At 43.9% G+C, this 15,467-nt stretch overlaps 1 protein-coding gene across 2 annotated transcripts in view; it reads right to left on the bottom strand.

The window, feature by feature from the left end:
* Positions 1-8,196: 8,196 nt before the first annotated feature.
* Positions 8,197-15,467, bottom strand: part of CCDC68 (coiled-coil domain containing 68) — a 76,628-nt gene continuing 69,357 nt past the window's right edge. For both annotated transcript variants that reach the window (XM_077462983.1, XM_077462984.1), the window contains 2 exons: positions 12,094-12,170; positions 8,197-9,388 (listed from right to left, as the gene is read on the bottom strand). In XM_077462983.1, coding sequence (XP_077319109.1) covers positions 9,316-9,388; positions 12,094-12,170 — 150 coding nt within the window. In that variant the 3' untranslated portion in view covers positions 8,197-9,315. The remainder of the gene's footprint in view (positions 9,389-12,093; positions 12,171-15,467) is intronic.

Here is a 15,467-nt window from a genome sequence, read left to right as displayed (position 1 = left end):
AAAAAAAGGGAGTACACCCCTAAGTGAAAATGTCCGAATTGGGCCCAAAGTGTGGCCACCATTATTTTCCAGCACTGCCTTAACCCACTTGGGCATGGAGTTCACCAGAGCTTCACAGGTTGCCACTGGAGTCCTCTTCCACACCTCCATGACGACATCACAGAGCTGGTGGATGTTAGAGACCTTGCGCTCCTCCACCTTCCATTTGAGGGTGCCCCACAGATGCTCAATAGGGTTTAGGTCTGGAGACATGCTTGGCCAGTCCATCACCTTTACCCCCAGCTTCTTTAGCAAGGCAGTGGTCTTCTTGTAGATGTGTTTGGGGTCATTATCATATTGGAATAAGGCCCTGTGGCCCAGTCTCCGAAGGGAAGGGATAATGCTCTGCTTCAGTATATCACAGTACATGTTGGCATTCATGGTTCCCCAATGAACTGTAGCTCCCCAGTGCCGGCAGCACTCATGCAGTCCCAGACCATGACACTCCCACCACCATGCTTCACTGTAGCCAAGACATACTTGTCTTTGTACTCCTCACCTGGTTTCCACCACACGCTTGACACTATCTGAACCTAATAAGTTTTTCTTGGTCTCATCAGACCACAGGACATGGTTCCAGTAATCCAAGTCCTTAGTCTGCTTTTCTTCAGCAAACTGTTTGTGGGCTTTTTTGTGCATCATCTCTAGAAGAGAATTCCTTCTGGGATGACAGCCATGCAGACCAATTTGATGCAGTTTGCAGCGTATGGTCTGAGCACTGACAGGCTGACCCCCACCCCTTCAACCTCTGCAGCAATGCTGGCAGCACTCATACGTCTATTTCCCAAAGACATTCTCTGGATATGACGCTGAGCACGTGCACTCAACTTGTTTGGTCGACCATGGTGAGGCCTGTTCTGAGTGAAACCTGATCTGTTAAACTGCTGTATGGTCTTGGCCACCGTGCTGCAGAGCTCAGTTCAGGGTCTTGGCAATCTTCTTATAGCCTAGGCCATCTTCATGTAGAGCAACAATTCTTTTTTTCAGATCCTCAGAGAGCTCTTTGCCATGAGGTGCCATTTTGAACTTCCAGTGACCAGTACGAGAGAGTAAGAGTGATAGCACCAAATTTAACACACCTGCTCCCCATTCACACCTGAGACCTTGTAACACTAATGAGTCACATGACACCGGGAAGGGAAAATGCCTAATTGGGCCCAATTTGGACATTTTCACTTAGGGGTGTACTCACTTTCGTTGCCAGTGGGTTAGACATTAATGGCTGTGTGTGGAGTTATTTTGAGGGGACAGCAAATTTACACTGTTATACAAGCTGTACACTCATATATTTTATATACAATATACAAAACAAATCCCTAAAAAAAAGGTAGAAATTAGACTTAAAAAAAGTTTCATAACTACCATTTTGGCCCATATAAAGTTGTTTATAACCGGACACATAATCATAGATAGAGTCCTCCAGTGGCATTCAGCTTTATGCAGTAGAATACATAATCCATAAAATTCTTAGTTTTCCTCAACATGTTTCAGGAGCAATGTTCGCTTCTTCAGGAGGTTTCGGTCGAAGAATATCAATCATTAACCAGGTTCAGTCAATTTAAAACAGCAGATGACAGAGTGTGCGCAAGAATTTAACTGGTCCCAGCAAAAGGGGAGGAAAAGGGATAAAACAAGAGAAGTAGTGGGCCACACAGGGGAAAACTCACAAAGATTGTATTCACACAATCATAAGCATTCAATACAATTGTAACATTTACCGACAGAGTTGGGATTGTTTATCAAACTTGCAGTTTAAAGTGGACCTTTCCCACCCAAGACAAAAATGCATGGTGCCTGCAGCTCTTCATGTACATGCATAAACATTTAAAAAAAAGTCACTTTTTTTAATCAAAATTTTGCTTTGTGGCTTCAGGATCTGTACTTATGGCCCCAGGTAAAGTTGTTAGATCTCTGTCATGCATTGTTTTAATCCCATAAGTGCACTTTCAATTTTAACAATGGGTGGACTTTATGCTGGTAAAATGTGCAGGCCGAATGTGTGGTTTATAAAGAATGGATTCATTAAGTTCTTTGGATTTAAATTCCTTACACGTGCTTTTTAATCAAAGCCTAAAAACTTTTGGTTGCTAAAAGCCTGTAGTAATCCAATCAAATTAGTCGGTGAAAGACTGTTTTAATGAATATATTATGGCAGACTAATTACACATTAATAAAAGACAATCTGGCGGAGAGTCACAGTGGTAGTTTTCATCTGATTCGCTGGCGTGCATCCGATCTCATTTTCAAAATGTTTACATGGAATTTTGGTTCAATTATGCTCAGTGAGTAATGAATCAAAGCTGTTAGCGATATACAACTTGTGTTAGTGACTTTTATCAAAGGGCTTTTCGCATGCATACATAACAGTGCCTGAGACCTCTTTCATGCTGAAGGCACTTTACATGCGTTTTAGCGCAAAAAATAACGCCCGTAAACTGCCTCTCCTATCTCCCCAGTGTGAAAACCCGAGTGCTTTCACACTGGGGCAGTGCGCTTGCAGGACAGAAAAAAAAGTCCTGCAAGCAGCATCTTTGGGGCGGTGCAGGATGGGTGTATACACCGCTCCTCCACCACCCCATCATTGAATTCAATGGGCAGCGTTGCCGAAGCGGCTGCAAAACGCTTTTCCAGCGGAGCTTTTCGGGCACTTTTAACCCCTTGTTAACCTTCTGTCACAGCATGTAATGAGAGACAGCAGCCAAGAGAGAAGCATCATGGGACATGAAGTCCCAGAGACAATGCCGCTCAAAGGATTTAATGTGGCATAAACTACAGTCTCCAGCATGCTCGTAAATAGGGGGAGGAATAGCCTGGAGCCTGGCAAAAAGGATGAGATGGAGAGTGTATGTGGGGAGCGTGACAGGGAGAATGAGGGGAGCGTGACAGGGGTCAGAGGAGAAGCAGTGAGAAAAAGAGGGAGATACCCCAAAAAGGCCATTGCAGTGTACACCAAACAGAGGGGACAGAGGACAGGAGTTGTGAGGTGACAGGACTGTGTGATGGAAGTCCACCTAAGAGAGAGAGCCAAGACTACCGGGTGAGTGCTGCCAGGATGGAGGGATAGCCTGGAGTGGTGACCAGGTGTCAGCCACCTGGTCCGCCACAGTTCAGCCCGGGGTTTCTGTGGCTGACCATCAAGAGTATAAAGTTACTAAAATCCTGGATTCCCGATGTAGGGTAGACAATTGCAGTATCTGGTGGGCTGGAAAGGCTACTCCATTGCAGAAAGGACTTGGGTGCCTGCTCGTGATGTTGGTCAAGTCTTTCCACAATAGGCACCCATCCAAACTCAAATAGGTTGGGGGGCATCTTTGTGAGTGGGGTACTGTCACACCGTGTCCAGGATTTGATCCTGGAACCTGGAGGTCTGTGAACGGTTTCCTACTACCTGAGCCACTGGGGAACTTCCTTCTGTCTAGAGCCCTTGCTATGCCCTGCTCCTTGATCTTGGACCCTGACCCCACACAGTGTCCAGCTGTAGGCATTCACATGATTTAGTGACCTTCCCGTCTTTGCCCTAGTATAGGTTTTGGATCACACCTTGGATTTAAGCCGATCTTGTTGCCGACCCTGCCTGTTGCCGACGCCGCCTTCTGGTTGACGCCCGTGTACTTATGCCTTGGATTGTTTAGGATTGTCCTTTCTCCCACTTGGTTCCTGTCTTTGGCCTCTACGCGAGTTATTTGCTGGTGGTTCCTTGTTAGGCCGTTTGGACCATCTATTTGGACATTCACGAACAACGCACATTATGCGGCGTAATAAACAAATAAAAAAAAACGCAGAACCCTGTTAACGACTTTGGGACAGTAACATGATAAACCAAAAATGCTAATTTTAAAGGCTTATATGCAAACATATTAAAAAGTGTTTAGGGACCCGGGTCCTACCCCAGGGGACATGTATCAATGCAAAAAAAGTTTTAAAAACTGAAGTTTTTGCAGGAGCAGTGATTTTTAATATTGCTTAAAGAGAAACAATAAAAATGAAATATTCCACACACATAAATACACACATATATTGTATACATGTGTATGTCCGCCCAAGCGTATGACTTTACTTGCTACACTGCTATGGGCTCTAGCCCCAGATCTTTTGTAGACCTAGAAATGCGCCTGGTGAGGGCCCTTCATGGTTTCTTGCACTGGGGCCCTGAAGATTCTAGTTACTCCTCTGGCTCAGTACATTCTCTGCACTCATTTAAGGTGGCCATACTAGGAATGAAATAATAAAAGGAATCATCTATTCTATAGCCACCTTAAATGAGGGCAGAGGGTATATGGAGCTGCTGAACAGGTAAAAGATAAAAAGTAATCTGGGATGGAAAGGGTGTCAGGCAGACAGTCAGTGATTGGATCCCTAGAGAGTAATGCCCAGATCTGAGACCACACTTGTAAAGAAGACCTTTAGGGGTTCATTCACACAGCTGGGAGGGGCAATACAAGCAGGAAGTTGAGCTGAAGTTTTACCACCCCCGACCACCCCACCTGAAAAGAGATGCAGCCACTCAGTGCTGTTTAATGGCACAAATGAAATGGCATTTCATCATAATTAGGGTGCACAACTATCCTGCAAGTTTGTACAATGAACATGACTGGGGCATTGTGGGTCTGCATATGATGGGCACAGTTTTATCCAGCAGTAATGATACATAATCACTTGATAAATGGCTATTTACAGCCCTGCCTTGGTTTATGTTAATGGGTTTCTGGTTGCTTGTTCCTGATTCCGCTTCTTGGATTACCCCCCTGGCTTTACGCTGATCTTGTTGCCGACCCTGCCTATTTCCACCGCCGCCGCCTTCTGGTTGACCCCCGTGTACTTCTGCCTTGGTCTGCTGACTTGAATTGTTTAGGATTGTCCTTTTTCCCACCTGGTTCCTGTCTTCAGCCTCTACTAACCATGAGTTATTTTCTGGTGGTTCCTTGATGGGCTTTTTGCACCATCTATTGTGGTCCCCTAATACCGGCTGTAGGATCTCAACCATCCCTCCACCTGATACTGGGATAACAAGACTACCGGTCAGGAAACCGGAGTGACTGTTGCAATCTCCTGGCAGACCTGACACTACCTAACAGAATATCCTAGATGATTACGGTTTCAATTTTGCTTGATTAAACCTACTCTGTTTACAAAGGGCCCCAATGTTGGCTAGCAGAAGATACTAGTACTCTTCAACTCAGGACCTGTAATGTTATGGAACTGTGCTTACTGTACCTTTTCAACCCATTTCTTTTTTGTATTGTTCACCGATCAATTGTGTTCGTGGTCCAGAAGGAACTGTGAAGTTGACAAATCTTCTCTCCTCCCTCTCAAAACCCGTGTTGTGGGCACATAGATTACGGTTTCTTTTTATACTTACAGTTGCTAAATATTTAATTTTGTCATTACTATTGTATTGATATCCTGCAGTAAGGGCTAACAGTGCTGTAAGTTTCCCCATGTTCTAGACCATGATAATATATTTAACTTGTTTATCACTACCAGGAGTGTCTGTTTTTTGGTAACAATACCACAGCCAGGATAACAGTATTTTTCACTTGTGTCCTTAAACATGTTTGCAGTCCATTTTATTTAACCAGGTGTGCCGACCTATGGGATTTGTACTGTGCAGTGCACATAACCACAACTGATAGAAGTCAGGTGGAAAAGGAGAGGCTCAGGAGCTCATGGAGGCTATAAAGGAGGCAGAAAAACACAGCAAGAAACAATTTAATGAAAAACAGATTATAGGGCCCTTAACCGCTTCGATACAGGGCACTTTTACCCCCTTCCTGCCCAGGCTAATTTTCAGCTTTCAGCACTGTCACACTTTGAATGACAATTGTGCAGTCATGCAATGTTGTACCCAAATAAAATTTTTTTTTAAATGTTTCTCACATATAGAGCTTTCTTTTGGTGGTATTTAATCACTGCTGTTTTTTTTTTTTTTATATTCTAACAAAAAAAAGACTGAAAATGTTGAAAAAAATATATATGTTTTTCCTAGTTTGTCAGTAAATTTTGTAAATAGGTAATTTTTCCCCTTCACTGATGGAGGCGGCACTAATATACCACACTGATGGGCACTGAGATGCCACACTGATAGGTGGCACTACTGAGCAATGATAGGTGGCGCAGATGGGCACTGCTGATCAGTGCCCTGATTATCTGTACAGTCTCCCCTGTGAGGAGATGACCCTGATCGGCTCTCCTCGCCTTACACTCCGTCAGTGTGAGATGAGTAGAGCCGATAAAAGGCACTTTCACCTTTACATGTGATCGGCTTTGATTGGACATAGCCGATCACATGGATAAAGAGCCGCATCATCGGCTCCTTACCGAGATCAGGGCCCCTGGGACACGGCGCAAACACGATCACCACGCTGCGCATTCTCCTCAGAAGCGCAAGAGTGGTGACACTGGGGCGACATCATATGTCGTCACCCCAGAACGCGAGGGGAATCCGCCCACCCTAATTTTACTATACGGCAGTGGGAGGTAGTCGAGTAGTGGATGTGAATGGATTATTTTTAGAGAATAAGGATATTGTTTAGTGTCATTTGATATCCTTTTAATTCCAGGTTCATACATTTATATTAAAGGGGTTGTAAAGGTAAAAATGTTTTAAGCTATTAACAATCTCTGTTACATACTGATTTCTAATAATTATATGATTTCCTACAAAAATATTTTATTACCTATTAAATTTGTATGTAATAATCGTCCTCCTGCTATCCTCCAGCGATTCTTTCCTCTACATCCGGGTTTGCGATGCGCGTGCATTAAAGCGTTGTCACGGCAACCACGGAACTACATTTGCCAATATGCTTAGTGGCATCGCACATGCGCAGTGTCATTTTTTCTATATTTTATCTAACGAGAATGAGAAACGTTCTCGTTCACACCCAAATTAGAGGGCGGGGCAGTGAGGATTAGTGCAAGTTACAAATAAGGCACAGGACTTTGCACTTTGCCTAGGAGCTGCAGGTGGAAAGGGGGGTTAGGTTAGCATAAACCATTTTTTCTTTCCAGGTACATTTTACACCTAGCCAGTGATTTGTAAGGGGGGGGGCCTTGACAGTGGCATTTTACTGCAAGGTCCACTGTAATGGCTAATTCACACATATGCACTGTTGTAACGCACTTGCGGGCGGGAGCAGTCTGCATTCCCCACCATAGGTGGTGCTCAACTGAAACGGCAATTTTAAAGAAGAAGGAAGTTAAGAGGAACTTGATTCCTCTATTATTTCCTTAATCACAGGGAGACAGCTGTCCGATTGGGCGCTGGCACTCCACGTGATTTTGGCAACCATCTTGGGTCAGGCAGAGTCTATTTAATACTCTGGCTCCAGGGCTTTGTGTGCTTTATGCACACAAAGCCCTGGAGCCATAGTGTAGGGACAAGTTCCCCATCTGGCAAGAATAATGCTTAGAGATAAGGAAACTTTCTGGAGGCGTAGGGACAGAGCAGGAACTATGTCTACCTCACTTCAGGAAGCCTCTCCTTTGGATGTGAACTGGCCAAGCCCCTCCTCGTCGTAGACTGTTGCCATTTTTCAAGTCTACAGACAACTGTTATAGTTCGTAAGTTGCCCCAGATGGCAATTTCTACCCACTGGTCCTAGTTGTACTGTGTTGAACCTTTCTACAATATATTGCTTTTGCCCACCTTGGACTCTGTGTCTACTGCCTACCACACCACGCTGCACCTTGCTCACACAGTAAAAGTTAACGCAGCGGCCAACCATTCATCATGGTCAGTGTTTACAGCTTGTATAGAGATGACACCTGTTCTGTGGCACGGCTTTGAGCTATAGCGTCTGCTCTTTTATTATCTCTATGGTTCTAAGCTGTACTCTACAGAAGAGGCATCTAGCTCCTCAAAGGTCAGGAGAGTAGAAAGCAGGTTCTTGTTGCATTGGAGGTCTGTAGTGGCAGTTTGTTTTGGGGTGGAAGGCAGTGCCACTTCGTCTTCAGAACCTCTTCACTTCTCTCTATGGAGCAATTCAACTGCCCAAACCACAATTTGTTGGAGAGTTACAGACAACTGAACATATCTGGTGTTCTACACTAATATCCAAAGAGAAGGACAAGACCTTTAAATCCAGACCAAAGGAAGTTGAGTTAACGGCATCACAGTTCTCTCCATGCTTTTTGAAAACGACACATCACCCAAAGTAATCATGCAGTCTTTTATTTCACAAATTAAATAAAGTATATACAAGCTTATTGAAAAACTTACATCTGAAGTGAATCAGAATTCCCTGACCTGCGTAGTGCAACTTTCTCATGTAGCTACCCCGCAACTTCTCTTTCCTCCACCCGAGCCAAGAGTCAAACCCTGTGTAAGTGCTTTTTTGGATGGTGTCAGAGCTTACAAAGGGTTGAGGACTTCTACCTCTTCCTTATGTGAGAGTGTTAGTCCTAGTTAATATGAGGAGTGGGGCAGCAATAACAGCCAGTTGAATCACAATTTTACTGCTTCTCTGACCACCCACGTAAAGTGGAGTTCCACTCAAAAGTGGAACTTCCACTTATCCGTCTCCCCCCCCCTCCGGTGCCACATTTGACACCTTTCGGGAGAAGGGGGTTAATTTTTTTTTTTTTTAGAGGTACTTTTCTCCACTTCTCGACGGGGCTGTGGCCTGGTGGAGGGCGGGGGTGTCTGGGGTGTGCTGAGCTTCTTCTCATATTGCTGTGGCAATCTGACTGGAAGTGGCAGCTGGTTTTGACAGGTATGCACTTCCCCTTCCCCCTTAAAAAGTGCCAAATGTGGCAGTGGAGAGGTGGAAGATGCAAACAAGCGGAACTTCCTCTTTTGGGTGAATTTCTGCTATAAGTAATGAAATCTCAGAATTTGTCCATATGCTCAACTTCTCAATGTCCAGAACTAATAATACACATGATTGAGCTTGTCCGTTTCCAGCTACCGCACTCTGAAACGTTGCCTGCACATACTGGAAACAAGACGGTAAACTCTTCTCGAATACCATCAGCAGTTTAGAGGTTGAATTTATGAGTTGCCTGGAGCTCCTCTTTAACAACATAAAGATATGAGACAGCACTCCAGTATTATTGATTGCTCTGATAACATCATATCCTTAGCGAGCACTTCTCACTCTTCCTCTCCTCGGTCCGGCAAACAAAGCAGATGTTGCACTGCAAGATGCCACCCTGTGTATGGACAGCGAACCGCCAAACTGAAAAGAGGCGATGGGGACTCCGATTTTGAAAAGAAACTCTAGCAAGTAGTACAGCAAGTTCAGCAGATGAGAGTTGATTGGTATTAAGGCACTATTAGCTGCTCCCCATAGATTTCTTGTGTTTCAGCAGCATGAAGTAAGGGGTGTGGTTGCCAAACATTGATTCACTGGAAAAGAAAAGCAATTAATGAAATGTTCTTTCAGCAACATATCTGAACCTTTAAAACAGCAATGATGTCATCCTGGGTGCAGCATGTAGATCTAACTGCACTTAAGGCTACTGCCATTAAGCGGCAAGGTGGTGCCCTCTGTAGGCAGCCGGTCATTTTCATAGTTGTTCAGCTGCTTTCTGCTGCTGTGGACACAGTGGAAACACTACGGGGTCTACTTTGTTGCAATGGAAACCATGCAGGGTCTACTTTACTGCAGTGAAACCCATGCAGGGTCTACTTTACTGCAGTGTCTGTATAGGCACAATTTTACCTGGCTTTGACACTGTAGTAGAGCAAGGCACCAGCAGGGGCATCATTTCAAATGCAAGGAATGCTTTAAAGGTAAAAATGTTTATTTTTATTTTTTTTGCAAATCTTTTTATTGAGATTTAGACAGTAAACAAGCAAACCCAAAAAAAATAAAAAAAATAAAAAAAGGTAAAAATGTTTAGGCTTTAGAACCACTTTAACTTCAGGGACAATGTACAATTAAATCGGGTTGCCTCTTGGGGGGGATCAGGAAGGAATTTGTTCCCCTGCTGGAGCAAATTGGATCATGCTTTGCTGGGTTTGCGAGGGATCAATTATTTGTGAATCATACTTACCTAGCTGGATGCTGCATCTGTCCCCCACCAGCTTTAACACTGAGAACCGAATGATCAAACACCGCCGATCGCTCTATTCTCAGAGCTCTGCCCCCCTGCGCTCACTGGAGCACTGGGCTGTTGAGGGGGTGGGAGCAGGCGGCTCAGGCTCTCGGCGAGCCAAGTGCCAGTCCATTCATGTGGGGGCAATTCTAACATTAATGAAATGTTCTTTCAGCAACATATCTGAACCTTTAAAACAGCAATGATGTCATCCTGGGTGCAGCATGTAGATCTAACTGCACTTAAGGCTACTGCCATTAAGCGGCAAGGTGGTGCCCTCTGTAGGCAGCCGGTCATTTTCGTAGTTGTTCAGCTGCTTTCTGCTGCTATGGACACAGTGGAAACACTACGGGGTCTACTTTGTTGCAGTGGAAACCATGCAGGGTCTACTTTACTGCAGTGTCTGTATAGGCACAATTTTACCTGGCTTTGGCACTGTAGTAGAGCAAGGCACCAGCAGGGGCATCATTTCAAATGCAAGGAATGCTTTAAGGTAAAAATGTTTAGGCTTTAGAACCACTTTAACTTCAGGGAGAATGTACAATTAAATCGGGTTGCCTCTTGGGGGATCAGGAAGGAATTTTTTCCCCTGCTGGAGCAAATTGGATCATGCTCTGCTGGGTTTGCTGTGGATCAATTATTTGTGAATCATACTTACCTAGCTGGATGCTGCATCTGTCCCCTGTCGGCTTTAACACTGAGAACCGAATGATCAAACACCGCTGATCGCTCGATTCTCAGAGCTCTGCCCCTCTGCGCTCACTGGAGCGCTGGGCTGTGGAGGGGGTGGGAGCAAGCGGCTCAGGCTCTCGGCGGGCCAAGTGCCAGTCCATTCATGTGGGGGCAATTCTAACCATATGATCGCAATCCATTGAGCCTGGAACGGCTCTGCGAGTTCAGCCCGCTTTCTGCTGAAAACCAGTCACAGCAGTGCAGAATGAACTGCACTCCTGTGATCCACAGGAAAAGTACAACCAAACAAGCTTTGACTGTACGTCTCCTGTAAGCTTATGCAATCTACTTTTTAGTTACCAAAACTCTGTAATAGGAGGACAAATCTAAACAACCAGTTCAATCAGTGTCACAACAGACAGGCCTGTGCACTGAATAGTTGATGGTAGAACTAAAGGCGATTGGACATTCAGATTCTATAGTGTATGATGAGCCTTTTAAATCTAAAAGCCTTGGTTACATAGAACATATTGATCAACCCAGGGCGTCTCACCATTACAGTAATAATACAATTTCACACAGTTTAAAGTGGTGTTCTTCCCAAAAATGGAACTTCCACTTTAAGGGAAGATGACCCCCTGACATGCCACATTTGGCATGTATTTTTTTGGGGTGGGAGCGGAAACCCTTTTTTTTTTTAGAGAGTTCCAGCTCCCATTTCCTCCCGGGGCACCACGGCGGCGGAAGGGAGATCACTCCCCCCCCCCCCCCCCCCTCCGGCAATCATCTGTCACAGGTCCCAGATGATTACCCGGTCAGTCACAGCGCAGCTTGCGCATGCGCAGTGCGTGCCCGGCTGTGAAGCAGCGCCCAGGTACCCACAGTGACAATGACAGCACCGCAGAGAGGAGTGGGAGACGAGCGGGGCTTCGTTCCCTGGGACAGGTAAGTGTCCGATTTATTAAAAGTCAGCAGCTGCAGTATTTGTAGCTGCTGTCTTTTTTTTTTTTTTTTTTTAAATGGAACTCCACTTTAAGAGATTGTGAAACTGTAGGTATTGTGTACTGTAGGTACAGCGATAAGTCCAACATTTAGGTCCAGAAGCCTAGTCTCTATGTAACAACATCACTTTAAATCTATGTTCTGGCGGCACAACTTTTTCTACTTCTATTGATGCCCCTAGGTGTTCCAGGTCTTCCATCAATCTGCAACTGTAAAATGGAAATCTAAAGACGATTGGTTGCTCTTGCACCTCCCAATTGTAAAGCGATGAGATTTCTTTATTCTGAAGTCAAACTGTCAGAGAGCTCAAAAATTGAAAAATAAAAACACAAATCTTACTTTACAGATGTTGCTTTAGAGATTTTGAACTTGCTGGGACTGGACCAGTGATCTACTTTATACTTCAGTTCTTTGTTCTGGTGGAAAATCAATCACAGAAAGAAATCAATCATTAGTAAAAGAAAACAGCATTACTTCCCCATTATAATACCACTCTGCTTATGTGAGAGTTTCAGGTGACACATGCAAATTCAAATTCTCACCCCAAAGAAAGCCTACGAATATATTGTCGAAATAGACTTTGTTGTGTTATTTTCCCATTTGCCAAAAATGGGAAGAATCGGCAAAACTAATGGAAAATATATGTTCTATAAAAGAAATAGAGGCAGAACTAGCAAAATAACCCTTTTAATATACCGTGCTGCCCCCTTCCTAATTTTTTTACATATTTGTCTCACTTAAATGATTCAGATGTTCAAACAAATTTTAATATTACACAAAGAAAACCCGAGTAAATACAAAATGCAGTTTTTAAATGATGTCCAAACCTGTATGGCCCTATGTGAAAAAGTAATTGTGCCTCCCCCCTTGCTAAATCATGAATTAACTGGTTAACTACATTTTTTGGAAACTTGAATTTCACTTGCCACACCCAGGCCTAAATACTGCCAGACTTGTTGAATCAAGAAATTTGGTTGACAAAGTGAAACACGCTAATAGATCTCAAAAAGCAACACATCATGCCGCAATTTAAAGAAATTCAAGAAAGGAGAAGAAACAAAGTAATTGACATGTATCAGCCTGGAAAGGGTTAAAAGCCATTTTAAGGCTTTGGGACTCCAGCGAACCACGGTGAGAGCCATTAACCACAAATGGAGAAAACTTGGAACAGTAGTGAACCTTCCCAGGAGTGGCCGGCCTACCAAAATTACTCCAAGAGCATTACGACGACTCATCCAAGAGGTCATAAAGAAACCCTAGAACAGCATCTAAAGAACTGCAGGCCTTACTTGCCTCAGGTAAGGTCAGTGTTCATAACTCAACAATAAGTAAGAGACTGGGCAAAAAATTGCATCCATAGGAGAGTTCCAAGGCAAAAGCCACCATTGACCAAAAAGTACAAAGGCTCCTCTCACAATTGCCAAAAAAAAATCTTGATTATCCCCAGGACTTTTGGGCAAATATTCTGTAGACTGATGAGACAAAAGTTTAACTTTTTGAAAGGTGTGCAGCCTATTACATCTGGCGTAAAACACAGCATTTCATAAAAAGAACACCGTACCAACAGTCAGACATGGTGGTGGTAGCGTGATCGTCTGGGTCTCCTTTGCAGCTTTAGGACCTGGACGACTTGCCATAATTAAGAGAACCATGAATTCTGCTCTCTACCACAAAATCCTGAAGGAGAATGTCCGGCCATCAGTTTGTGACTTCAAGCTCATGGATAATGCAGCAGGACAATGATCCAAAAGACACCAGCAAGTCCACCTCTGAATGGCTAAAAGAAAAAACGAAGGTTTTGGAGTGTCCTAGTCAAAGTCTGGAATGAATTCCGACTGAGATGCTGAGGCATGACCTTAAACATCTTCATCCTGGAAAACCCTCCAATTTGGTTGAATTAAAGCAATTCTGAAAAGAAAACGTGGCTGAAATTCTTTAACAGTGATTAGAAAGAGTTAGGGCCAGGCAGGTTTGGCCAGCCGTTTTCCCTTAGTAAATGGAATCATCATTTAAGAACTGAATTTTGAATTTACGCAGGTTATCTTTGTGCAATGTTAAAATTTGTTTGATGATCCGAATCATTTAAGTGTGACAAATATCCCCAAAAAAAAAAAAAAAAAAATCAGGAAGGGGGCAAATACTTTTTCACAGAACTGTATATACCATACCTTTGGGATCCTCTAGAAGCTGGTAGTAATCACTGCTATTCCTGTGCTCTTTACTTGCCTCCAGGTCCCATGCTAAGCAGTTGTTCTGCTGCCTACTAAACGCAGGGGGTTGGCTACATAGCACAGGCACCATTCAGAGAAAGCTTTGTATTTTCTCAAAGCAAAGAGTTCTCTGATTAAAGGGTTTGTAAACCCTTGTGTTTTTTTTTTTTTAAATAACAAACATATACTTACCTCCACTGTGCAATTTGTTTTGCACAGAATGGCCCTGATCCTCGTCTTCTGGGGTCCCCCGGCGACGCTCCCCACATTAGTAAACCCCTTAGGAAAAGCACTCTCTCAGGGGGTTACCATGAGGGTCACCTTCCTGATTTCACGTACTCCGACAAGGAACTTTGTAAACAATGTAAAAAATGCAAAAAAACTACCATCGTCTGAAATTTCAAGAATCTTCTTTAAAGCGGTAGTTAAGTCTGCTGTAATTTCTTATTTTTGGGGATCCCCAGATGTGTTATACCCAGGTCCTGGGTGTTTCCATCTTTGCCCAGTCTTCCTTCTGGGTTACATGCCTTTGGCCGCTTGAATGGCCAGGCCGCAATGATGAGACTCCCATGCGCATGCGTGGGAGGGACATCACAGCAGCGCAGATGAGGGCTGTAAATGCTTGCTGAGCTGCGCATGCTGACAGGCAGGAGGAAGCATTTATGACATGAGACACAGATAGGGCCTCTTCTGTCATAAATACTCCGCCTGTCAGAAAGTTTTCAAAAAAAACGTTTAATACCTCTTTAATATTGTTCATCATGCATTTTTCCCCGCTGGTATACATGTTATGGTTTACATCACAAAATCTTGATTTACTTGCTGTCCCCTGTGAGTTGCGGAGTGAGTAGTGCATTGTACAACACTGGGATAATTAGCTTCGTACGGGTGGGTTTACAAGGCTGTGGTCTCTTTTTATTGAATTTTATCTCCTTCTTTGCATTTGTTTTTTTTTTGTATCTAAGTTTTTTTGTAAAACCTAAACTAAACAAAACTTTAAAATTAAAAATGAATCAAAACAAAAAGCAAGTGTTCATCTTTTCTAAAACTTTGTGTTTGTGCTGTGGGCAATTTTGCACAGAAGGCACAGTGATTCAATAGGCCACGCAAATCTACTCCAGATAGCACAGAGACTACCTGCCACCCAAGCAACAGTTTATTCACTCTGGTGCCAACACAATCTAGGGGTTGTCTTTTTGTGGTTTATTGCTGGTAAACTTAAAGTGGTTGTAAAGTTAATTTTTTTTTTTTAAATAACAAACATGTTATACTTACCTCCACTGTGCAGCTCGTTTTGCACAAAGTGGCCCCGAACCTGCTCTTCTGGGATCCCTCGGAGGCTGTCTCGGCTTCCCCCACAAGTATTTCTCACGTTCATGCGAGCTCCCTCGCATGGTGATAAGAACTTGCGGGCGCACTACCGTGATACAGCCGGCAGCTATAGCCGCTCACTGTATCACTCGGTCCCACCCCCGGCGTGCCGCGTCAATGGATGTGATTCAC

This window comes from Lithobates pipiens, unplaced genomic scaffold (assembly GCF_037356315.1).
Source record: "Lithobates pipiens isolate NorthernLeopardFrog02 unplaced genomic scaffold, aLitPip1_a1.2 Scaffold_3, whole genome shotgun sequence".
In the NCBI taxonomy this organism is placed as follows: domain Eukaryota; kingdom Metazoa; phylum Chordata; class Amphibia; order Anura; family Ranidae; genus Lithobates; species Lithobates pipiens.
Note: the sequence above shows the minus strand (reverse complement) of the source record. Positions and strands in the feature narration are given on the sequence as shown.